The sequence below is a fragment of the Nanorana parkeri genome, unplaced genomic scaffold, assembly GCF_000935625.1.
Source record: "Nanorana parkeri isolate BGI_ZX_2015 unplaced genomic scaffold, ASM93562v1 scaffold755, whole genome shotgun sequence".
Lineage (NCBI taxonomy): Eukaryota > Metazoa > Chordata > Amphibia > Anura > Dicroglossidae > Nanorana > Nanorana parkeri.
Genome location: NW_017307023.1, coordinates 741,101 through 768,426, shown reverse-complemented (window position 1 = coordinate 768,426; position 27,326 = coordinate 741,101). Strand labels below are relative to the sequence as shown.

At 40.8% G+C, this 27,326-nt stretch overlaps 1 protein-coding gene across 1 annotated transcript in view; it reads right to left on the bottom strand.

Moving 5' to 3' along the window:
* The window catches only part of TTC6 (tetratricopeptide repeat domain 6), a 119,920-nt gene that overhangs the window by 18,419 nt on the left and 74,175 nt on the right, over window positions 1-27,326 (bottom strand). The window contains exons 22-31 of the mRNA XM_018564481.1: window positions 27,090-27,166; window positions 25,384-25,535; window positions 24,440-24,571; window positions 21,358-21,507; window positions 19,707-19,847; window positions 16,296-16,409; window positions 11,733-11,852; window positions 6,719-6,792; window positions 5,769-5,979; window positions 494-646 (exon numbers count right to left, since the gene is read on the bottom strand). Of these exons, the coding sequence (XP_018419983.1) occupies window positions 494-646; window positions 5,769-5,979; window positions 6,719-6,792; window positions 11,733-11,852; window positions 16,296-16,409; window positions 19,707-19,847; window positions 21,358-21,507; window positions 24,440-24,571; window positions 25,384-25,535; window positions 27,090-27,166 (1,324 nt within the window). The remainder of the gene's footprint in view (window positions 1-493; window positions 647-5,768; window positions 5,980-6,718; window positions 6,793-11,732; window positions 11,853-16,295; window positions 16,410-19,706; window positions 19,848-21,357; window positions 21,508-24,439; window positions 24,572-25,383; window positions 25,536-27,089; window positions 27,167-27,326) is intronic.

Below are 27,326 nucleotides of genomic sequence, written 5' to 3'. Positions count from 1 at the left end.
TCCTGGACTCACTATGACCATACAAAGATCCATCATGATTTGCAGTAACCTGGACAACCAATCACCTTTCAGTTTACTCTAGTTGGATCACATAGGTATTTGTCTTGTTGCTTTGAGTTACTAAACATCATGACTGTACTCTGCACTACCTGAACGTAATGACTTAATTAATTGTTAATATTGATAATATTGGAAGCAATAAAAACCTGTCAAGGGTTCTAACTATCTCAAGTTTCTATTGGTGTCTGTGTTCGCAATACCCAGATTCACCCTCCCAGTGACCATTGGTTCTAACCCTTGCCTACAGACACTTTAAAATTAACATTTCACCAAAAGACAAGTTTTATTGGTGTCTGTGTGCTCACTGTTTGTATTTGTCCTGGAGACCATCGGTTCTTACACTTCCTTACTGTCCAAAACAAAAATTGTTTTGGTTATACATACACTTTAAAATGACACACTAACCAATTGGCAAAAGGACAACTGAGGATACCTTTATTGCAGCGTTCATGTCTTGGAGAGCAGCAAATGTGTCCCCCATCTGTAAGTTGACAATAGCACGGCCTTCAAACCCCAGCATGGTCTGTGGATTGATATCCAAGGCTATTGTAAACTGGTTCCAGGCTTTCTGATAGGATCCCTGTGCCTACAAGAAACACAAAGAGCTGGTTTTGATAGATAGATGCACAATTTTTTGTATATATAGCTTGAATTGAAGACCACTTTAAATATAGATTTAAAAAGAAACAGATAAACTGATAAGGAAATAATTAATTTCTACTTTAAATACTCATTCACTGTACTGGCAAACACAATTTGCAGAAAGGAAGATCAGAGTTCATGCAGATTCTGTAACTGGTCAGTTCTGCCTTAAGATCCCACAAGTGCCCAAACCCACCCCCATAAAAAAAAAACTAAGAGCAATTCTATACTACTATAGCTACAGCTAACAAAAAAAAAAAAGTTGAAGTTCTTCCAGATATCAGTCCTACTGATAGCTATAGTGATGAAAGAAGGTAGTAAATATCTTTTCAACCATTATGGAGGCTGAAACATGTAACAATTGATATATGCTGCGGTATATATGGGTTGGACTTGATGGACGTATGTCTTTATTCAACCCCAAATACTATGTAACTATATATATTAAAATTAATAGCAAATATGTGAATTCAAATGGAAAATAATATATGTGCAGTTCTAATCTTTAAACATTTTGCACCGCATGAGTTCCTACAACTTTGGAATATAAATTCCAATAGCTAGTACATGGCCTTAAAATACATTTATTGACAATTTTTGGTACATTTAAAGGCGTCTTATTTTACACTACATAGAGAATACAGACAAACAGTCCTTTTTTCAGGTCACTGCATTTATATGAAACACTTGTCAACAAGTGCTCTGCAATGTAATTACAACTTCAAGCAAAAGGTGGTTTAAATCATGTGGAAATAGAAATTAGATAGTCAGTAGCTCCGGGGTGTTTTTCTTCTATTAGAGAAGGGAAATATCTGAAACATAAAGGCTTTGATACTGTGGAGGTGGGACATTGATACATTGATTTTGAATGGATTAACCCTATTGTGCTCCTACTTATGCAGCATAAAAGTCTAGTTAGACTTATATCCTTCTCTTAAGATCCTTATCACTTCATTACTATTTGTGTAACCATTTCATTACTTATAAGTTAAAGTGGAACTAAAGTTAAAACTTTTTTTTTCCATTTTGGATAGATTAAGTGAGAGTTATAACCCCTGTTATTTTTTTTCTGTCCCACTGGGGAGATTCCCCTTCATTGCCTGTCCCATGGCCACAACAGGAAGTGAGAGAAAAGCCCTCCAAAGTGAGGGAAATCCCTGGTTGTCACCAAGGTGACCAGAACTAGTGTCCCCATTGAAAGATTTAGCCTCTATTCCTGTTCTAGTGGCAGCTTACAATTTGCAATTTTTTTTTTTTCACGTTTGCTCTCAGTAACATAGGTCATCAGGACAAATAGAGAGGCTCTTGGTGTTAATTATGGAAGGTGGTCATTACTCTACTCATACAAGGCTGTATTCTGTATTACAAGATTCTGGAAGAGGGATGAAAAATAAATTTCCGACTACTTAACATTATAATGCAATATGATAAGTATGTAATAAATACTATGATATGTTAGGGACTAAAGGTTAATAGCTTATAAGATGATGTGGATTTGGAGATTAGGTTCTGCCCCAGCAGCAGAGAACATGTTTACTTTGAGCTATTAGGAGCTATTTAGAAGGATCATAGTGTGGCTTTTCTGACATGAAAAACCACTTCACCGCTTTCTCGCATTTCACTCAATCTTCTCAACTTCTGACTTTTAAAAAAATAAACTCCATCCCAAACTCCAATCCCTGACATTTAGGCCTCACTCACACAGGGTAGAGTGGGGCCGTACAGATCCGTGCGGCGTGCATGGCCGTATTGGGTCGTTCGCAGGAATGGCAGGTGCTGCGTGTGATTGTACGCATCTGCTTGTTTTTCCCTATGGGAGAACGCGGCCGTACGCTCACCCGAGCTGCACATCCGTGCGGGTGTCCATACTCGGACGCAGACAGGATGTGCGCGTCCTCCCATAGGGAAGAACAGGCCGCTGCGTACAATCACATGCAGCACCTGTCCTTCCCGGGAACGGCCCGATACGGCCGTGCACGTCGCACGGATCTGTACGGCCCCACTCTACCCTGAGGGAATGAGGCCTTAAAGGGAACCTACAGTACAAATGTTCATAAGTCATTTTCTCTTTATAATGTTGGAACACTCATGAGGCCTTCAGTTGCCTATTGATACATTGATAGGGAGCATGAAACTTCAGCCACTGATTGCCACTGCAATGTGTGTAGCTCTTAGGTCATGAACACAATTCCCAGAGCTGTTTCTGACATAGTACAAGGACAGCCAAACTTTTGAATGACTAACGCAAATTCTGATGTAAAGCAAAGATGCACATGCATTTACCCAAACTTGGCAACAATATTAATTTCTGTAACCACACATAGGGGGTGATTTACTAACCTAAACACACGCACGCACCAGGTGTGTGTGATTTTCACACAGCAAAGCGTATTTATCAACCAAAAACCAACCAAAAGCATATTTCCACTAATGCCATATGTGGAAAAATCATGCACATGTGCATATATAATGCTGCTTAACAGTTTAGACAAAAATGGTTAGCTCATGCATTTACATTCCTGCATTCATCAACGCAAGCAACACAACATAGAGCTAATTTACACAACATCACCTTGTAATTCATGCAGGGCTTTGCACAACACACCTGCTGGGTGTGTACGCACTACAAAGGTGTTTACATTCCACCCATAGATCATGCTGGGAGGGAACACACTACAGAGGTGTATACATGTTCGTGGTGTGTTTTATAAGGTTAGTAAATCAACCCCATAATGTCAACAAGTATGCAAAAAGCATATGAACACAAGATTTGAGGATTAATCAAAGTATTCAGTGTTCCAGTGGATTTGGTTAGTTAAACCATACACTGTGTTCACATTTGTTTTGGAAATCAACTGAGAAATGGTGTGGATGCTGGTTGCTGATAGTATTGACGAGTAGGACCTGTATATATTTATGATTGAGAGTATTTCTGAAAATATATTTAGGGTGTGTGATAAATACATATATATACATACACAAGGATTCCTATAGAGGATCATGTAGGAAACCTCAGACGTATGCTAAGTCTTTGTTGTCATCCTGACCAACAGGGGCTGTAATAGGAGCTTTTTCAGGGTCATAAAGCATTGTCTGACTGTACACAATGGAAACAGATATAAGGAATTTTCTTTAAAAGAAACCTGTTTAGTTAACTGCCAATAGATAATGTATACAACTGATTATTTTAATTCATGTGCCATTAAATGGATTACCAGACAAGCATATCAGAAACCCCTCCAGTGTTAGTAACTGGCAATAAACTGTATTATTATTATTATTATTATTACATAGTATTTATATAGCGCCAACAGTTTGTGCAGCGCTTTACAATATAAGGAAGACATTACAATCACAATACAATTCAAGACAAGATGGTAAGGAGGGCCCTGCCCCTGAGGGCTTACAATCTAAAAGGGAGGGAGAAGTGATACATGAGGAGGTAGCTGTGTGGGGATGAATTGTCTGAGAATGTGATGGTTGAGCGGTTAGGTTGTGGTGGGATAGGTTTCCCTGAAGAGATGAGTCTTAAGGGATCGCCTAAAGGCAGTCAGAGTGGGAGACAGACGGACAGGTTGGGGTAAAGAGTTCCAGAGGATGGGAGAGACTCTAGTGAAGTCCTGGAGGTGAGCATGGGAGGAGTTGACGAGGGAGCTGGAAAGCAGAAAGTAACTTAAAGAGCAGAGGGGACGGTTAGGGTTATACTTTGAGACAAGGTTTGAGATATAGCCGGGGGCCAAGTTGTGGATGGCTTTGTAAGTCATTGTTAATATTTTTAATTTTATCCTTTGGGTGATTGGAAGCCAGTGGAGGGATTGGCAGAGGGGGGTTGCAGACACTGAGCGGTTGGTTAGGTGGATGAGTATAGCAGCTGCATTCATGATAGACCGAAGGGGGGATAGCCTTTGTAGAGGTAGGCCAATGAAGAGGGAGTTGCAATAGTCAAGACGAGAGATAATACGTGAGTGGATGAGTCATTTAGCGGTTTCATTGGTGAGGAAGGGGAGTATTTTGGAGATGTTGCAAAGGTGAAGGCGGCCGGATTTGGATAGTGATTGGACGTGTGTAAGAAAGGTGAGATCAGAGTCAAGAATGACACCTAGCACCTTGGCATGGGGGGAGGGTTGGATAGTTGTGTTATCAATCTCAAGAGAAAAGTTGGGGGAAGGTGCATGGGCAGGGGGAAATATCATGAGCTCAGTTTTTGAAAGGTTGAGTTTTAAGAAGTGTTGTGACATCCAGACTGATATGCCAGTTAGTAGATTAGTGACATGCAAGGACACTGAGGGGGTGAGTTGTGCAGTAGAAAGATAGATTTGAGTGTCATCGGACACATGTACATGAAGGGAATAGATGCTCAGGCATGGAAGACACATATGTGTATATATAGATTGAATATATATGCTGAGCGTGTGGATTGTCTGTACCCTTGCTAAAATGATGAGGAAGAGCCTAGGATTATGAGGGGTTATTTCAATATTATATTATTCTGTGTATACTTTGTTAGGCTTGCCATCCATCCCTGGGTCTGTTATATCCAATAAAATGCTACACTCTGAGGAAAATAACTACTCCACTCTCTATAAAAGGTTCCTCTAATGAAATTACGAATGTGATGTATCATATAGCAGATTAAAGAAGCACCTATTTGTATTTCTTGGAAATGTTATGTTTCCTTTGTTATATATGCCACATATTAGTAACAGGTGACCAACACAGACAAATGCAATTGCTGTCTATAGGGGGTTATCAAATTATTTTTTTTGTCTTTACACAAATTACGGCTTGAATCTAATTGGTTCCAGTTAGACATCTTCTGTGGCGATATGTCTTTCGCACTCTATTTTAGCCGTCCGTATTGCTAGTTTGCATCTTTTATTGCTTTCTTTGTAGTTATGGAACGCCAATGCCGTCCCCTCTATCTTATATTTTATGAAAGCCATTCGCTTTCATAAATAAAGCATATATTGAGCTTATTAATGAGACAGACAGGTATACTTGAAATGCACCTGTTTTTATATGAGGCTGTCCATTGAGGCAGACCAGCCATATAGACTATCACTCACCTGCAAATTATAACCCAGGCAAATCCGAGCAGCAATGCACATAGGATTCAGATGAAGGGCCTTCACAAAATCCATCTGGGCATATCTGAATCCCTCTTTATGGCCATATTCCATGTAGGCGTTGCCACGGCCAATGTATCCCTCTGGAGACAATTGGTTTAACTGCAGCACCTGGTTAAAAGCCTGCACAGCCTCTTTGTACTGCTGAAGTCTGTCACAAGGGATGTGCAAATGTTACAACTCAGAAACATGAAATGCAAATTGAAAAACTATACAATGTACTGACTTGTTTTCAAAGCATGTTAGGTCCCTACATCAGATATGATACAGTGATGGATGTGGGGTGACATATACACACATGTTACTTTACTGTCATAAAAATGGCATGAGCTATTGTAAAATTTTAGCATTCACACATGATGAAGACACACAGTTGTTACTTTGTGAAATACAAAATGACAAGGTAACAGTGCTTTCTACATTTCACTATTTTTTACAATAGATGTTATTTTTATCACTAATCCACCATACTCCATTTTGCATGGTTGCATGGTTCCCCGAATCCACCATCCAACTGTTGCTTATACTACCTGGCAAACTGGAATCCATCCAGAAAATGACAGTGCTTTCCACGGAGAACCACTGTACTTTATGATTGCAGTGCAACCCCAAATTTCACCAGTGAGTGGTACTACAAGCAAAAATCTGAAACTGGAGCTCCCAGTCAAAAGAGCAATCAGAGATACAGGAGAATGAACTACTCTGTATAACTACATGAAGATGTCCTGAACAAAGCTATGTCTTATTGCCACAAGTAGCTGCAACTCATTTAGAACAATAATAGATGAATTTGTACCAGGAGGAATAGATCAAAGGTAGATAAGTATTTGAACAATTTTTCTTTTGTATGATGTGTTATATAATGAACAAACTCTGTATGGTGTTAATACCTGTGATGGCAGTCTCCTATCACTTCATGGATCTTTGTGTCTCCAGGAGTTTTTATAGCCACGGCTTTGAAGTCCTATTAACAAGAGGCGCTGGTTAGTAAATTCCAGAAGTATTATAGCCTCTCAGCAGCCAGGTATATTGTTTGGATGGCGGCCAATTTGACTAAGGTCCCCTTGACTTTATGCCACTAATAGAATTTTGGAGGTATATTGGAGCAGTATCATAAGAGATGAGAAACTCTTTATGGTATATGCCAGAATAAATAAAAATGTCCATTAATTTTTTTCTCCAACATCTTCTATAAAACCACATTTATGGAGGTATATTACAATCTAAAAGGCTTTAGTCCTCTTTTGGGTCATAGAAATACATTTACTAATGTAAAAGATCCTGACAATATTGTCAGGATCCACCCTGCTGCCCAATTGACAGCTGGCTCTGCCTCTCTAGAGCCAAAGCCAGCTGTGCCCACCCCTTCCCCCATCTGTCCCTCAAATGAGCACTTGATGAATAGAGAGGGGAGGCGGAATCCCTGCGGGGAGCAGTGACTAACAGTCACTGTTCTTTGCAGCAAGAAGACAGTTAATTGAGTGATCAGCAATTCATGATCGCTCAGTTCGCGATCTATGGAGCCAGCATGTGACAGCTGCAGTGTCACACGAGCTCTGAATATTGCAAAGAGTACATGTTACTCTCCCAATACTTCTCCTTTAACCACTTCAAGACCAGGTGTTTAGACCCCCTTCCTGGCCAGGAAGGTATTCAGTATTCAGCGCTGCGGTACTTTGACGTTTATTCCGTCATGCAACACTGTACTGAAATTAATTTTATACCATATTTTGGGGACAGATAGAGCTTTCTTTTGGTGGTATTTAATCACCACTGGGATTTTAATTTTTTACTATATTAAGGAAAAATTATTGAAAATGTTGGGGAAAAAAAGCTTTTTTTCCCATTATATTAGGAAACAATGATTATTACCCATATTTTTGGTGAAATATAAAAGATGGGGTCACGTCGGGTAAATAGTTGTATATAGATGTCACCAGCACTCCAAATATGACAGAATACGTCAAGGTTTTAGTGAATCTTTATTTTTATTTTTGAAGTCACTTAAAGTGGAAACAAGCGCTTTCGGGGCCGCACAGGGTCAAAGTGACTTCAAAAATAAAAATGAAGATTCACTAAAACGATTTGACTTGATACGCCGCCATCCGTAGTCATTGCGAGCACCCATTTTTCCACATGGGAAGTCCGGTAAGGTGTGCTACAGGTCCTTGGACATTTGTACGTCGGGTAAATAGACACCAAACATGTCATGCTTTAAAATTGCGCGCACCCGCCAAATCGCAAAAAACTACCATACCCAAAATTGACCATAGGTGACGCTTTAAAAGCTTTTACAGCTCATCAGTTTAGTGTTATCAGTGATTGATAGCCCTAGAACTATTGCTCTCATTCTGACGTTCGCGACGATATGCAACATGTGCGGCGTAATGGGCGAAATCGCCGTTTTCGCACGTATGCGCACCCGACGCCTGTTTGCATGCGTGTATGTATGGGGGGACTTTAAAAAAAAAAAAATTTTTTACATTATTATTTTTTATTTGTAACTTTACATTTTTGGGGGGAAAACTTAAATTTTTTTTTCTATTTCTTTTTTTCACTTAACTTTATTGCTATCACATTGGGGGCTAAGAAAACCCCCTTATGTGATAGCAAAATATGTCACAGGTCTTCTTTATGGAGACATCAGGGGTCTCCAAGACCCCTAATGTCACCTAGGACCCCCTGAAGAAGCTGATGAAGCAGAGATCTGCTTCATCAGCTTCTCTCCAGCATCTGAAGCTGGAGAGTGTAACGGCTCCCGGCGGCTCACCCGTGTGACGTCACGAACACGCCGCGGGGTTCCGCCCCCGGGCCGTTGACGTCACGTAACTCCGCCCCCTTCTCGTCTTAAGCCGGTATCTCTCACTTGTCTGGCGTTCCAGCAACCGATGCGGACGCCAGACAGACACTGGCACCTCAGCACAGCAGGGACTACATACCCAACCTCTCCTCACAGCTCCTCTGACTCCCCTCGCTGCTCGGGCAGGACACTGGACGTTCACTGCAGCCTCTTCGTACACTCTAGGACTCACAGCACTAAGGGGAGGATCAGCTTCCTTATCTTCTAACTGCAAGTACTGAGTTACAGCTCTCTACTGCCACCCGGTGGTTGTTAATTGGCGGTGATTACTGTGTTAACAAGGACTGTGAACTTGTAATGTATGCATAACCTCTCAGCACTTTCATAACCATACCACCAATACTGATTTGTGACGTGAACAGACAGTTATTGTGTATACCGAACCTAATAGTACTCTACCCGGTCTACTTGTCAGGCCGTCTGCAATATACTCACCTGAATGACGAACTACCTATTGCTTCTGATCAAACTACTGACAATATTCTTACCATCATTGCCACCATACCTTTCGTTCCTGATAGCCATATCATACTGCACTATCCTCGTAACTAAGGCAGCTAAGAACCGTAGATAGAAGCTAGATACTAGAGGCTGCTACTTACTTCCTGGGAGGTTGGTGCAATGATGCTTAGAAACTAGTGGCGAGATTCATTGCTGCACAATACCCTTGGTCTCGGGTGTGTGACGCGGAACGGGGTTCCGCAGCTGAGCTTCATATCTTCCCTTAGTCAAGGGTGTTATAGAGAGTGACACGAGAATGCGGAAGTGATGTAATATACATCAGTTCCACATTCTGACAGCGAAGAGGGAACCGGAGGGAGATCGTGTACCGACCTCCCTCTGATCCCCTGTGACAGAGGCAGTATGCTGGTCCCGGGAGCGGAGCCCGGGACCAGCGTGACAGCGGGAGGGGGAGAGCAGCGGAGGGGGCGAACATCCCGGGACCTCATACAAGCTATCCGCCGGCTCTACAGCCGGCGGATCGCTTGTATATTAAGGGCAGCGCTGCCTGTTTTCAAATGTCGGCATCTCCCGCTCGCGCGCGCCCAACGTCGTTTGGTGAAAGTCACATTCGCTACTTTATAAATATTTCCCTACATTTCATACAAGACATAAAGCCTACCAATGTAGGGTTCCTGCTTTCCTGCCAGTACCTTGGCATTCACCATCTTACATTATTGTAACAGCAACCTAGATGTTCCTAGTCTCAGCAACTAAACTCTTCTGTGTGTTATAAGTGGGTTGGAGGACAAGCCATTATGTCAATGATGTAATTTTTCAGCACGTTTCTCCTCCTCCATTATGTGACTTCCATCCTGCAGTTTTCTCCTTTCCAAGATCCCATTCTGCAGTTCTTCATTCTCCTAAAATATCCTCCCATGCTCCTTTCCTTTATGACCACCACCCTACACTTTCTCAAAATAGACCAGTGCCAGGACCCAACTGAGTTTACACTATGGTTAACGGAGTGCACATTCTTAATTAGGTAGAGATGAGACACCGGCACACCAATTGCAGATATAACGCGTCTTTTATTGACGTGAATGCGGCATATTACACAAGTGCAATGTTTCGGGGTCACGCAGGATCCCCTTCCTCAGCCAGGATATTCACGTCAATAAAAGATGCCTTATATATCTGCAATCGGAGTGCTGGTGTCTTATCTCTACCTTTTGAATGTGATGGTGCCATCCGTCGACTGCCGCTGCAACCACCAGTCGATTTTGGATTAAGCGGTCAGGAGTGTGATGGGTTCATGGACTTCCACATTCCTAATTAAGCACATCAGCAGTGTTTCCAGGTTCATATGAACAGGTCATTAACGGACTTTACTTATTGCTCTTTAGCATGGAACAACAGTGAAAAAATATTTTCAACAAATTTTAATGGCTGAATGCCAATCTGTAAAATCTCTTCTCTATCAATGTACCCAGCCATTCGTCTCCCTTGCTATATACCGATTTTGTAACAAAATGAAGAGCGTGACAATGCTTTCTGAAATGTAGCAAAAGCTGTCTACACACAGAGGACTTATATGGTACAATGTTCAGTCCATATAGCTATTTGTTAAAGAAGAACTCCAGGCAAACAATAAACTGGGACTGCCCCCACAGTGCAAGGGTTAAGTGCTCGTTTTGTCTAGGGAACACTATTAAAGCTGCATTACTCACCTGATCCTCAGTCCCGCCAGCTCCCTCCGGGCTGCTAGACTTGACCCCACAGACTCTTCTCCCCTTCACTCTGGCAGTCTAAGGACTGCTGGCATCATCACGTCTTATGCAGGTCCACTGACATGAGGCTGCCGAGGGACATTCTAACGTCAGGAGTAGAAGAGAGAGAAGTGAGCTGTCTACCATGGGACTGAGGTATAGGTGACAAAAGAAGAACTTAGCCCTTGCAGTGTAGGGGTAGCCCCACTGCAAGGGTAAGTTTTTTCTTTGACTGGAATTCTTCTTTAAAGTGTTAAGCAGGAAGCAACAAATTAAATATTGCATCTTTATATGGACAATTATACACTTGTTGAGGCCTGCTTTCAACTTAAAAAAAAAGTTATATGCACTGAACATTGTGATATATAAGTGTTCTGTGCGGATTACTTTTGCTATGTTTGAGAATTGTTTGCCTAATGCATGCCATTAGCCTATGGTCTTTATAAATGAAGTAGACTGGAGTGAGCTTCATTGCATGACATGTTGTCTCCGGACAATATGCCTGAGATCTGTGTACTGCTTGATCCACGATCCCACAGTTCCTAAAATATGAGACTGCCAGTGTGTGAAAAACAACAGATAGGGTCATGATCCTAATTATATAGCACAGGCAAGCCTTTTGCATACTTTTCATACTTAATAGTATATGAATTTTTAAAATATACGTCCTTTTTTGAATATACTGTAGAATGTGTACCACATATAAGTTCATCCAGCACATGGTACCATGTAGACATAAAATGATTCTCCATTGAAACTCTGACAAAATCTTCCGGACATCTCATTTCACACAGAAATATGTAACATTCCCCAGTAATCAGTCAGCCCTTGTACCTCCAATGCATTGGCATAGTCATGAAGCTCAAGGTACAGCAATCCACGATTAACAAGAACTTTAACATCAGCTTCTTTCCATCCTCCCAGAAGAAGTACAATAGCATAGTCTTTCAAAGCCTGAAAAATGTGCAGAACAGATGTATCAAAGATTACTGCAACTATTTATTGTATAGCTGAATGTAGGAGTCCAGAAGTAAAAATATATGTTCTCAAGGAAAATTAAGGAATGCATTTACAGTGCATTTCCACTATGCAGCCAAACTGGGATAACACCGACTTTATATTTGTCACATTGTCCCATTCACATAGCATAACCTAAATATTATTTTTTTTAAATCGCAGCTTACCTTTTTTTGGTGATGTTTCTGCAAACTCTAGGACTTAAAAATCCTGCTTAATTTTCACTGTCTGGGTTTCAGGGGGGACGTTTTATTTCAAATAATTAACTCTGTCTGTACTGTGTTGGCAGATTTAATTACCACTTGAAAACTAGATGAGAAGGAATGTCTGTCCTTACAAAGGGTTAAAGACCTGAAGACATTGTATCTTAATGAACTTTAAATACACAGTACCACATAAACGTTTACTATACAAGCTGAGGTCTATGGGCATAGACGAAAAAAAAAAGTACATGGATAGAAAACTGGCTACATGAACGGGTACAAAGAGTATCGATAAATGGCACCTTTTCGGATTGGGCTACGGTCATGAGCGGCGTTCCGCAGGGGTCTGTGCTGGGCCCCATGCTGTTTAATCTATTCATTAACGATATTGGGGAGGGGGTAAACAGCCATGTTTCAGTGTTTGCTGATGATATCAAAATCGGGAGGGGAATAGTTATAGCGCCAGAATGAATCTGACGCTATAACATTACAGGGGGATCTGGATAAAATAGGGGAGTGGGCAACCACATGGCAGATGAGGTTTAATGTAGATAAATGTAGAGTTGTGTACTTTGGGGTTAAAAACAAGAAAACGGATTACACACTAATAGGAGCTCCCCTCGGAAAGTCAGAGAAACAGATTTGGAGGTCATTGTAGACCACAGGCTGAATAATAGCTCGCAGTGTCAGGCTGTGGTAAACAAAGCAAGTAGAGTCCTTTCCTGTATTAAGAGGGGAATGTTTTGCAGGGACAAGTCCATAATTGTGCCACTTTATAGATCACTGGTTCGGCCTCATCTGGAGTATGCGGTCTAGTTTTGGGCACCCGTGAACAGAGGGGATGTCCTTGAACTGGAAAGAGTCCAGAGGAGGGCAACCAAACTCATAAAGGGGATGGAGGACCTGTGTTATGAGAACAGGCTACTAAAATTAGACATGTTCTCCTTGGAAGTAAGGAGATTAAGGGGGGACATGATTTTCATGTATAAAATGTTTACCGGGGATAGTAACACTAGCAGCAAACTTTTTACAATTAACTCGATGACAAGGACGAGAGGCCACCACTTAAAATTGGTGGAGAAAAAATTTCAGCGCAAGGGGCAAAGGGGTTTCTTCTCAGTTAGATCGGTCAAGGTCTGGAACTCACTGCCACATGCTGTGATTTCAGCTGAGAGTGTGGAATCATTCAAGAGGCGACTGGACGATTTTCTCAGGGACCGTAATATACAGGGGTACAAGTACTCTAAGATTGAGAACACACAGGGGCCTATACATACTACACATCAATAGGACCATACACACATACACAAATAGGTTGGACTTGATGGGCAAATGTCTTTATTCAACCTCAAATACTATATAACTATGTAACTTAACAAATATATAGAGGGGGTTTCTCAATTTTGGCTGCAATAGTGGAAATACCCTTTAAAGCTAAACTCCAGGGAAGCAGCTTAAGGCACAGTTAGAATACATATATGGTAGCTGTTTTACCTGTCAAATGATTTGTAATCCATTGCAGCTAGATGTTAGATGCAATCAGAGACAGCACTGCCAGGTGGCATAGCATAGCTAAAACCTCGACCTGCACTGCAGCAGCAGCCAGCATGGTCAAAAACACCTCCAGGATTGGACAATGAAGAAGTAGCAGTACATTAATAAGTCATAACCCTGCCCTGTCCTCCAGGCAGCCTGTTCGCACACATGCTATGCATCATAGCCTGATTGGTCCCCCCTGCTCCTTCCCCCTTAGCACTGCTGTAGAGGGGATTGGAGAAGGCTAATATAAACCAAAGTCTGCCACTTACAATAGTTGCACTTAAACATATAATTTTTAGTGAATATACTAACTGGTGTTTTTGCTAATATACACCAAGAGTTTAGCTTTAAAGTGGAATTCCAGGTAAACAGCTAAGCACACAGGTGAAATACATATAATTGTAAAGTGTTTTATACATTTTGTAAGCCTGGTTAGATAGTTTTGTGATATTCATACTGCGTAGCCTGGCAGATGACAATTAGGCTTCGTTCACACGGGGCGATCTGGTATTGCTGGCCACGAATTCTTTGATCCCACCAGAAAACTTATCAGCTTATAATTTTGTGTTCTCCCTAGCTGTGCTGTTTTCAGCCAAGAATGTGCGATTCAAATCTTGGAGAACCCCTGGTAACAACTAATTTCGAAACTCATCTGCAATCTGGCAGTCCTGCTGCAGGAACTTATGGATTCCTGGGGCAGGAATACCAGGTACCCCTGTTAAGATGCGGCTTTCCTGTCTCCAACGACAATCATCTATTCAAAACCGCATGCAATCGTATCATATACGATTATATGCAAACTGCTGCTTACAGATAAGACCACCATCACCCGGTCATTAACTTGAACTGGTACGGCAGCTGCATCTAAACAGGACACCTGGGAATCCTAATGCAGGAATCTGTAAGTTTCTGCTGCAGGAATGCCAGATCACCCCATAAATGGGGCCTTAGGGATGTGGTTCGTGTTTGTTGCTCCCAGGTGTTCTCTGGGATTTCAATCGCAAACATTTGGCTGAAAACACAAAGCTATAAGCTGACAAGATTTCTGGTGGGATCACCATTCTGGTGGGATTCTTGTACTAAACAAATAACAAAATATTTTCAATTAAATATTTAACAGACCAAAAGGGACCAAATAAGAGACGATCCTTATCCTTTAAGAAAGTTATAGTAGGTATACATTTCAATTATATTTTTACGCATGGGCTGTAGTACTAATGTAATACTATCGAGTGATAGGTAGTGATATGGGGGCTGGTGCAGGCTGAAGTAATCAGCATTCTCATTTGTTAAGCATAGCTGCCCGATCGCCTGACAATAGTGTGTCTATTATATACAAGCGCATAGCTGAGTGCAGGTCATTGCAAGTTTTTATTCTATTACCTGCATTTGGATTTACTATGCACAGTGCAGGGATGCTGCAACAGACTGTAATAAACCTGCTCAACACAGCAAAACTAAGGTGCAAGCACGTATTTGAAAGGCATAGTACACAGCCCCTCATAAAGAACCTCCAACAAAAACGAAAGAGTCTTATAGAATTACCACTGCTTAATTTCCTACACAGCATTACTTCATTTTCTTAGCCTGTGTTACCCATGTAAGTAGTCCCTGCCTTGCTTCCTAATACATACCTGAATCCCAATTCAATATCCCCTTCCCCAGCTTCTGAAGCATTAAACTGTCAGATCTTAAGAGCTTTGGTCAGTGAACTTTAACACCAGCAGCGAACAACACTAATAGGATCACCAGCTTCCCATCTTCTATCTTTTTAGCATATTTTTCTTGAACTCCCACAATATCTGTGAACTATAAATTTTACTAGTGCACAGGACCATATTTACCTGCCCTAGAACATTTTAAATATAAGTATATATTTTACAATGATTATGCATAATTACATTTGTGTGGTGATTTTCCCTGAATTGCGAAACAAAACTTTGTTTTATGTAATATTGTATCTTTATCCACTATGATATAGTAAAATTCTATAACTGCTAAACAAACCCTAAAGAGAATATGTCACTTTGCCCAGGAATGGTGGCAGATTTTTATGAATGCCCCAACACAGCCCACCTCTAATTTTTCTTTCATGCTCCCCACCACTGTGTCTTTGTAAATACCTGGTACTTGTGGTGGCAGCTGATTGGCTGCAGTCACTGTCACAGTTCCAACTGGCTTTTCCGATCAAAGGATGCCGAACGGAAGTGTGCCATCAGGGCCTCCCGGTGAACAAATTTTGTCCAGTTCATCAAGAACTGGCTGAAATTTGTACAGTGTATGGCCATCTTTAGTGTCAGGGGAGCGAAAGGAAAGTACAGTAAGTATGTGCAACTGGGGAGGGCAGACGTTAACTGAACCTGTTACTTTGTTCATGAAGTGCAGGGTTTACTTTAAAGTTCAAGGCAATGCTTAATTTTAGCATTTGCATTCTAATCGTAATGTGGAAATGAATGTCTGTTTTTAGTACCATCTCTTTACACAATAGACCCTGCAGCTGCTATTACAACATCTATTTTTACATTCCGGAGAAATCCACTTGGGCTGTTGTTTTCAGTGATATAAGTGTTACACATATAAGTTCCTCACTTATGAAGATTTTCCAAAGGGAGCACTCAGCTCAGACTCAGTTCCCTACCTCCTCGTACATCTTCATCTGATGGTAACAAACTCCTCTGTTGTAATATACAAGAGAACAACATGGATCCAACTCTGCAGCTTTTGTTAAATCCAGAATGGCTAGCTTATATGCCTGGAAGGAAGAAAATATAAAATCCTCTGTATTTAGAAAATCTTTACATAAAAATTGTATAATATATTTTGTTCAGTGTTTTTTCAGATATACATGTCAAAGTGATAAGCTTGATAGAAGCAATCTAGGTCTTTACCTTTTTATTGCTAACAGCTACGACAAGGGTTAAAATACTGTGAGCTGTCAGCACGTAGGAGAGGCAGGCATAAGCTGTCTACTGCACCATTCAACTGCTTAGGTAGCGAGAACACTGTTGATTAGAACATTGAAGAGGTGACTTGCTGCACTCCTCATCCGAAATCTCCAGTAAGATACGATTGGGTGCTTGTAGTGACCACAGATGGCACCGTTAGTAACAAAGCTTAATGGTTGTGTCACCAGCATACCGAATTAACGTTGAAATAAAAAAACGTCTATTTATTGACAAATGTTGTTGCTCAGACAAGTGCTTTCAGGGCCACGCAGGGTCCCTTCATCAGGCTCAGAAATTATGTAATTTCTGAGCCTGATGAAGGAACCCTGCATGGCCCCGAAATCGCTAATCTGAGTGACAACATTTAAAAAATTGACATCTTTTTATTTCGACATTAATTCGGTGTGCTGGTGACATTGTTGATTAGAGTCTGTGTGACTGACATGTTATCTTAACAGGTGTTAAGAAACGGTGACTGTAATAACCCACTGAGAGCTCCTTCAAAAGGCTAGTTTACAAAATATCATGTTTAATACAATAACAATGTCAAAGCATATACAATGTAAAAGATATACAATCTGCGTTTAATGTACAGCAGTACATGGTACATGTGCTTTGCCATTGATTCCAAATGGGCCGCACGTGTACACTAAAAAAAATAAAAAATAAAGATGGACAATATATATAGCATATATAGCACAATATAAAATGCACTGTGCATTGTGGTGCACTGCCATGTCAAAATTAGTGCAAGCACCTTTTTTAAATTGTTTAGGCTCATTAATTGCCCATTCAAAGTAAATGGGAGGCTTTAACAGCATGTGCGCGAAAAAACGCATGTATAGCCTGTGCAGATGGGGGGCACTTCCTTGTGAAATAAATTTTCCCGCACTGGGTTTTTCTGAATTGGAACTTGCTAATCTAATTAGGACTGGGAAAAAATCATATAACTTTTTCACACTGATTTTTGACTTATGTCTCAAGGTACTTATAAGTCACCCAATCCATCAGCAGAGCCAATAAGTTAATATAAAAAAGTAAACTTGCTTTTTTTCAAAACTTATTTCTAACAGCAGCAATTCCATTAATAGTTTTTATTGGTTTACAATTTTTCATTTCTCAAGGATATCAGCACAATGGTAACATGTTACAGCAGCTATGAAAGGTGCAAATTATGTGATATATATCTTTATTGTGTAGCCAAAAATGACAGCATCATCATTTTGTCATACAGTATTTGATACTGCATTTTTTACTTAAACTAAAGAAATAACAATACATGTTCATGTGTGACAGGTTCCTTTGAAAACCTTTTCTTGTTCCGCTGATACTTGGATATACCTGGTACTTCTGGGTATGGGGGAGCATGTTACCTTCTCCCCTTCTTCCCAAGATTCAGTGCTTGGTAACTAAACTGCCAATCACCAGGACTAAGTTTATAAGCCCTATGTAAGGTCTGAAAGTGGCCAACACTGAGCTTACGCAGGGCTTTTAACTTAAAGTGACATTAAACCCTCAGATTTTTTAACATAAAACAATACTGTAATGTGTGCCTTACTGTAATCCATGGTTGTTTCCCTTCTCTTTGCTGCTCTTCCTTTTAAATCTGTATCTGTTCTCATGCTGGGCAGAACTTCTGTTTTGCAGCAGACTGCCTTGTCTCAGGAATGGATATATGGTGTCTGTGTATAGGTTTGTATAGGTTTATAACCTGAGCCAGCACTACAGGAAAGGCCCTGAGCTGCAAAGGGAAGTTCTCCCCAAGCATGAGAAGACATGAGGATTTTAAAGGAAGAGCAGCAAAGAGAAGGGAAACTACCATGGATTACAGTAAGGCACACATTACAGTATTGGTTTATGTTAAAATATCTGAGGGTTTAATGTCACTTTAATATTCTGGAAAGCTAACAGGACAAAAGGGGAGCACTGCAAAGGGAGGCATTAGCAAGGTGGTGGGAAGTGAACTAGCAAAAGAACCTGTCACGTTTCCCCGAATGGCTTCTTCTAGTTCTAGGACACTCCAGCAACAAAAGGCTGGGCATGTTTTACCTTAATACATTCTCTGTATTAAGGTAAAAAACACCCAGTACCTTTTTGAGTCCCCTGTCCCCCCCCACACTTACCTGTCAGCATCGCTTGTCACCGCGGTCCGTTCCCAAAGCGATCCTCTGTCCGAACTTCCTGGTTGCGGGTGAGGAGATTGAGGACAAAGGAGCCATAGGTTCCTTCTGCTGTCAATCAAGCTGTTGGGCTGAGAGGAGGGGGCGTGGCCTGCCGCACTGCTGTGTGCGTCTATGGACGCACACAGCCACATGCGGGCACGGCTGGGCATGAGTGCCTCCATAGCTCAGCTTAGCTGATGGAGCCACCCATGCAGGCGCTGCGGGGAGCTACTAGAAAACGAGGAATTAAACATTTTTAATAAAATACACCAAACAATTTCTTGATGTATTTCTTTATGTATGGGCCTCATATTTATAAACATAAAACAAAACATGAATCTTTAATCGTACATGGAACAATTACCTGTGATTAGGGATAGATGACTGCAGACATTTTGCATCCAGGGAGAAACATCTATCCCAAACCGCAGGTAATCATTTTATGTACGATTACTTGTAGACAGACGCTGACAGATGCAGCCGATGTCAGCCTGTCATTTACTTGAACGGGTACAGTGGTTGCATCTGTATGGACACACCGGGATATCTGCTGCATGAATCCGTGGGTACTTGCCGCAGGAATCCCTGAATGTAGCCTAAAAGTACTGTGCATGCTTCATATAACACAGCACAGTGGCACCTGTTAGTGCCAACCTTTTAAAACTTGCAGAAAGAAAAGCCATTTTGTGCAAGACTAGCAGACTCTTATAATGAGTTAGGAGAACATCCTACCCAGTGAATACACAATATGAACACCATAAAATGTTAAAAACGATTCTAGAAGCAGAACATACAATTCATTGATTGAAACTGCAGTGCCTCTGTGAATATAAAAACCCATGGTAAAAATAAAATCAAACTCTATGTGCAACAACTACTTAGAAGGAAGGTATCAGGGCATCTGAGCTGTTAAAAGGCTTTTGTGAAGATACAATGTCTCACCTTTATGTAGTACTTCAATGCTCCTCTGTAGAGATAAACTCTTACACTGTGTGGCTGGACTTTAATTGCAGCATTGCAGTTCATGATGGCTTTGGAGTATCTCTTTCTGAATCCATAGAACGCTGCTCGGCACAAATAGGCCTGAATTAGGAAAGTACATTGTGAAGGTAAGTGGAAAGTGAACAGTAAAGCCTTGCATTAATCAGCTGATGAACAAACTATGCCCCAACTACACATAAACCTAACAAAGCACAAACATGACATCCACCTAATGCTTTCCGCTTATATAGTCTAGTTAATAACAGAACTATGTGCAGAGTGTTACTTTGTCTCCCATATGGCCAGGGAACAATATTTAGATAATACAATTCATGGGTAGCTTTAGGCTACAGTAAAATTACTCTAATCTATCATTCACAGGCCCATGTTAATTTATTATACTACACAGGCTAATGGACTGTTACAAAATATACAGCATAAAAGAAAAGCTGTAATTAGTATATTTTTCTTCTTTCTTCCAGCTTATAAAAATCCTCTTTGGACTGCAATTTGCCAGTTGCTGGCTTGTTTATAAAAGATACAGACTGCAAGTCTATCATCATGATCTTCAGTTCACTACCTAATGAGTCACCAACCTGGAACACAATTACAGCCAATGATGACTGAAAAATCTACACTTCTGTCCTGTGATCAGCAAATATCTGAATCAGTAAATTAAATACAAAATAACTCCCCACTCCATAAAGCTGTCATCCAGTGCCATGATTTGCTATTAGTGCTCCTGTCTGCAGAAAGATCCATGCTAGAGTACCTCAAACAGATCCAATAAAAACATCAACATTTCTAAAAGTGGAAGTTAGCATACTACATGGTATGCCCTTGTGACCAGGCTCAGACCTGGCTGCGCAATCACTGGGCATTCCATTGTGGAAGCTAGGAAGTCTATGCATATATACCCCACATGTAGATTTTCAGTGAGTCTGCAGAGCAGATAGTGGTGGCGTACAAGAGCACTACTGACAATGTTATGACAGTGAAGGGTTCCTGATATGCGTCAGTGGGTTATTTTGTATTTGTTTTGCTGATGACAAGTACAAAAAGTACACTAGTTCATATGGGAGACCAAAGACAATTGGAGTATGGCCCCATTCAAGTTTATAGGGGATCACTGCAGTTGCGGCCAGAAAATGTCCACCCAGACTGTGTAAAGCAGCAGTAAGCAGCTGAAAGGGGGATTTTTAAAGGAGGATGGACAAGTCCATGTTTTACTAAAGCCCCTTTCACAGTATCCTGTTGCGTTCCCAACAGGTCTCCATGTCAGAAAAATACTGAACGGACACATATGTCACACATGGGTGAAATTCGTTCCATTCTGCTCCAATCAGCAGGGGATCTGTGCTGATCAGAACAGATGGAGACCGCATGAAAGGGGCCGAAAAGTTCATATAACTTTTAACTTGTGTTATCTGTCCCCTGCTGTCAATGTCTGCTTCTACCTTCACGTTCTCTCTCCACCTTCACCTCTCTCCTACCTGTACTGATACGTGGAGAATTATCTGTCATCTGGAAGCCCAGACTATTTCTACAAACTGAGAGATAATGGCTCACAGGAACCTTTACACTATGTATGTGATAGTCATTGTTACATTACCTGGAAATGTGTTGGGTTGATTTCAAGAGCCCTGTTGAAATCTTGCACGCAGTTGGCTTGCTGCAGATGCATACGACACAATCCACGTTGATAATAAGCGTCGCAATAACCTGATCTGGCTTTCACTGCACTAGTCAGAGCCTCGAGTGCCTGAAACCCCAGGAAGCTGATGTCAGTAGCCAGAAATGCACTATACTCAAAAAGTTATATATTATTCCAAGATGCCTGTTTAGACCTTATGATTCAAGATAAAGGAGCACCAGATACAGCCATACACAAGAAGATTTTACTGAGAAATATAGAGAATGATACAACTGGTTTGTGTATGTGACATGCAGTGATCACACTGAGGAACCAGTGTATGTGTTGAAATTCATTGGGGTTGATTTACTAACCTTATAAACACACCACGAACATGTATACACCTCTGTAGTGTGTTCCCTCCCAGCATGATCTATGGGTGGAATCTAAACACCTTTGTAGTGTGTACACACCCAGCAGGTGTGTTGTGCAAAGCCTTGCATGAATTGCAAGGTGATGTTGTGTAAATTAGCTCTATGTTGTGTTGCTTGCGTTGATGAATGCAGGAATGTAAATGCATGAGCTAACCATTTTTGTCTAAACTGTGAAGCAGCATTATATATGCATCATGTGCATGATTTTTCCATATATGGCATTAGTGGAAATATGCTTTTAGAGACTTTTTGGTTGATAAATACGTTTTGCTGTGTGAAAATCACACGCACCTGGTGCGTGCGTGTGTTTAGGTTAGTAAATCACCCCCATTGAATGGATTAGACATAAAAATACAAAAATATTAATATACAATAATGAATTTGTATATTCGTCCACGAAAATGCCCCGATCGGGGATGATCAGGCGGCTATGGGCACCGGAACCATTGGCACAGGGACGCGGTGGAGGGGAAGGGAGAGAAGGTGCACAGTCACCTAACGAAGCGCCGCGTCCGGAATGCCGCGGAGACCAGACGGCAGGAGACATGGACGGACAAGGCAGCTCACCGGCATTCTCAGGGACCTCAGAGGACTCGCAACAAGGTACCGCAATATCGCTACATACACACATACACATCTTTGGTAACCAAATACTCAAGGTGAGGCTGAACCAGTGATTTATAAAGTGGTAAAAGTATATTTTTATCCCTTGCTGAAATCCCTTTTTTGATGCAGGATAGAATCCTGCTTGCTATTGCATACTATTGCTGAATTCAAAGATGATTTTAGGATTTACAGCTGACTGATACACAAATAAGCTAAATTTTTGTTAATAGTTATGGTACTAGAATGCATTTTTAAGGCTTAACTCCTGGGTTTAGTGTGCTGTCTGATGCCAGGTGTGCAGCTGCCGCATGGCCACATGCTGAATATCTTCCAGCAGATGGTGCAGGCCTAGGTAATATAAGAGATACACAGCTGCCACCTTCCTCCCTCAGAACTACACTTCTTGTAGGGTATAGCAAGGGTGTAGATCTGCAATTTTACAGAGTGAAAGCTACCCTTATACTTAAAATTACAAACAATAATTCCCAATAATAACAAAATAAAAGAATTTTGGGAAATTGCAGAAACCTAGCATGGCACATATTTATTTATATGTAAAATAGCTGAACCATTTATCTCTCGGTGATCAGGAGTGTAAATAAAAGGACAGATGAGACACTTTGATGAGATGAGTAGGGAATTCAAGGCCTACAGAATTACAGATTTGGGCATAAAGCAAACCAGTACTTCCAGGTATGAATGAGCATGTGGCTCACTCCCCTTCCTCACATATGACATTGCTGGTGCTTGGTGTTTGGTCCAGACTGTCACAAAGAGGTGTGAAGGGAGTCCTCAACCATGTGTAAGTTCTGACTAGAGCAACTTGGTTCTTGTACCGGTTTACTCTCCTTACTTTTAGATGCTAATTGATGTACATATTTATTTACTATGATCCACAGCTCCATATAGTGCCATATAGTGAATGTAATGTAATGGTAATACATTGCATTTGACCTGAAAAGAAAATCTACTAAGAACTTTCATGTTTGCCTATTCACACAGATTTACAGGGCAAATGGCTCTGCAGATTATTTATAAATAGACTCCTAAATGTTCCCAGAAATCCAGGTCACCCGACAATTGTTAGAGATATCCCAGGGATAGGTTATGCCTTTTTCATGAAAATTTATCTCGATTATAGTAAATCTTTATTTTTTACCCCAATAGCTATTAAGGGGTCTATTCACGAAGCTGCCGAAGGATCTGGCCGTAGCTTCGGCCGATCCTTCAGCTAGCTTCGGCCCCAGGACCCCTTCGGTTCAGTAGAAGCAAAGGGGTGCTGTACGGGCTATTCACAATAGCCCGTACAGCTCCCGATCATGGCCGAGCGGCTCAGCCAAGCCGAACGCATATTGCTCCGCACAATCGTTTTCTATTTACTTTTTTTTACTTTATTGTCTCTCTTTCTGTTCTGCTCGGTCCCTCTGAGGGACCGAGCAGAACAGCCGAGCCGAATGCCGCACAGCGGCATTCGGCTATTAGCTCACTGCTGTTCTGCATTTTTAAGAATAGCCCGAACAGCAGTGAGAAGCCTGCCGGAGGTTCGGCTCAGCCGATCCAGATGTTGGATCGGCTGAGTCGAACTCCTTCTGCACTGCGGGTCCGACCCGAAGCCACTCGAAGCAAGCCGATGTACGGCTGATTTCAGCCGATGTACGGCTGAAATCAGCCGTACCAGCCTGAAGTGAATAGCCGAACAGTGTTCGGCTCACTTCACTTCAGATCGGTCATTCACTCGGCTGCCCTCGGCAGCTTGGTGAATAGACCCCTAAATATTTACATATGTTACTGAGCTTTCTCTCTGAATAAATAACATCAGCTAAGTCGATTTTCAGAAACTGAACCTTATAAACACACGTTGCAAACTTTTCACTGCAGTGTTAATGTGTTCCAAAAAAACACTTAAGGTGTAAGTGTAATGGAAGTGCTATTCCTCACAGTGTGTGACATATGTAGTTATGCAACAGCATTATAGGCAAAAACAGCAGCCAAATATTGTAGAGTCTCTGTGCTCCGCTCACCTGTAAGAATTTGAACTGCTCCATGTAGCAAAGACCCAGCAGGTAGAAGATTTCTGCCCTATCAGAAGTGGATGACCTCTCATCCGAATGACCCATTATTTCCAAAGCCTGTCTGAAGCTTTTAGCGGCATCCTATTAAATGATGCAAATCAAAGAATGTTATTCTTCTGCACTGGGTAATGCTACATCAGATTATAGTGTCAAGGCACTAACATAAAGTATATCAAATGACAACATTTATCCTTGGATATAGATAGAATGGTTAAAGCCTGTTTTTTGATCCCATAAAGGAGATTTATCTTCATTTCCTGTCCTGGGCACAACACAACAGGAATTGAGAAGAAATCCTTCCAAATTGAAGGAAACTCCTCTCTCAGACAGTTGTCACCAGACAAGTGTCCCCATTGGAGTTTTTTCTTTCCATTTCTGCTTTGGTGACAACTGTAAACCCTTGAATTTCCAATCGCTTCCAATAGTTTGGATTAGGACACCTAACAGTTAAAGGTTAATAGCATCACCAATAGACACAAGTAACATGGTGAAATGATCAGTCTTGAGACCTGATGCTAATATTTGGTAACCATTACATCTTAGTATAAATTAATACTGTAATTCAGTATTTTTCAAACAGAAATATGCTCTGATCTGTCAGGTTCAATATGCAACATGGTCCAAAAGGTAACTTAGCCTTTTCAAAAAGATGAGATATTGATCCTGTAAAAACAAACCTACCAAAAACAAAACAGGACCATAAGGTCAACAAAGTATTTACAGACTTCCATGCATGCCAATGACCCTTAAAGAATCTAAAACATGAGGAAATAAAAAGCTATTGTGAAGTAAATTATTGTAAATAATAAAGAGTTCATGCTTCCAAGGCAAATTCTTTTTCTTTGTTTTCACATATTTTATTGCATTTAAATAAGGCAGTTAATGATATTCACCTTGTTTTTCCTTGACTTCATTTGAATTTTTCCTAAGAGGATCATCAGTGCCGGAGTTGGCTTCTCTTTATTGGCAGAAACCAAATATTCAATTGCATTGCTGTACTGCCTGCGGAAGGACTGGACCAAGGCTTGCTGAACCGGTGAGGAACCTTATACATAATAAATAAGGGATGAGACTCCATTTTGTATAAGACACTAGGGAGAGTATATTTGTATGTACTTCTACATCCTTCCATTGTAGTTATTACAATTGTACAATTTTTTGGAAACATACAAACACCTGTTGTCAAAATTTAAAGTGAAACAGAACTCCAACAATGAATTTCTCTTATTTGCTCTCTTGTGATGTATTAAATATAGCATTGAAAGCATTTTGTTATATCTGCTCAATCAGTGCAAAAAATACCTGTTGATCCTGCCAGAAATCCAACTCTGCAGTCTTCTCAATGTTTTCAGCCCTGCCCAGTAGTCTGAGGACTACAGAAAATCCCACCCCATGTTATAAAGATGAGAAGAGGGGGAGGAGTTCTGTAATCTCCATAGATTCAGTACAGTTCTCCATAGATACAGTACGGTGAGCGAGTATTGTCCCCCTAAGACACGAAGTGTATTCCTGGAAGGATCACCAGGAGAGAAAAAAAAAACAGATGTTCTAACCGTTCTACACTTGATTTAAGCCTAAACAAAGTTATGGCTGGAGATACACTTTAAAGTAACTCTGTCACTAGTAAAAGAAATTGAACCCTGACTGCTTCATCACTATTATGTCTTATAGTAATGTAGCAGTCAGAAAGAGGGACCACTGTGCACAATGGAAGCACTCTATTGGACACACCTGGAAGTTTAGCAGGGGTGCCCGTAGCTCTGCAACAGAGTGAAGAAAATGGCCAGCACACCGGTAATCCTATGATGAATTTTACTTACGGATGCATGTCAAACAGAGAAACCGATTTTTACATTTTACTAAAAAGACATACTTTTGCAGGGCTCACCTGCCAGTATTGCAGAGGATTATAGTAAACACACAGACCCCTAGCTGTTTCTAAAGTCACCGAGACACAGATCTGGCATTCCTATTTACAAACAATTTACAGAGCCATTCATCCTGCGTATCTATCTGAACAATCGATCTGTCTGAATATATGCAAAAACAAACATTCTTAGATATATTTTCTTTTCAGGTTGATTGTATGTAATGTGATACTTCATTTTAGACCTGAGATGGAGCTGAGGAGCATAGGTAATAGGTATTTATTTCCTATGGTCCTCAGCTCCATCTATGGTCAAAATTTAGCATTACATTACATACAATCAACCTGAAAAGAAAATATATCTAAGGTTTATTTTTGTGTCCATTCGCTTAGAATAAACTTTCAGAAAGATTGGTAGGGTGAATGGCTCTGCAAATTGGTTCTAAATAGACCCCTTAGTGTTCCACAGAAAGGATTATTGTTTCTCTGATATTACAGCCCGATTTTGTTAGGGGACAGCCAGGCAGGCAGAGCTGTGTAAACCTCAGGACTGGATGGACTGCAATGCAAACAGCTCTATATGTATTTAGCTGTTTGCCTGGTATTCAGCTTTAATGATTTAAAAATCTTGTTTCTATATATAGTTCTTAATTAAAGAGGTACATTGGGCAGCCATATATGCTTTTCACATACACAGTATACATATGTAAAGATAATGATAATATTGCCTACCTTGAGTCATCTCAGCTGCATGGTAAATGCAGAAGCTGGCAAGATCATATTTCTTCATCTCATACAGATACTGTCCCCTGCAGGAGGCAGACATTGTAATGCACTAATGACCGACATGACCTTTATTTTATTAATAACAGCGCAGTAATAATGAAATGTGACCTTTCTGAACTGATTATACTGGCTGTACCCTGTGGCTCTCATTAAAAAAAGCAAAAAACAATACATATATATATA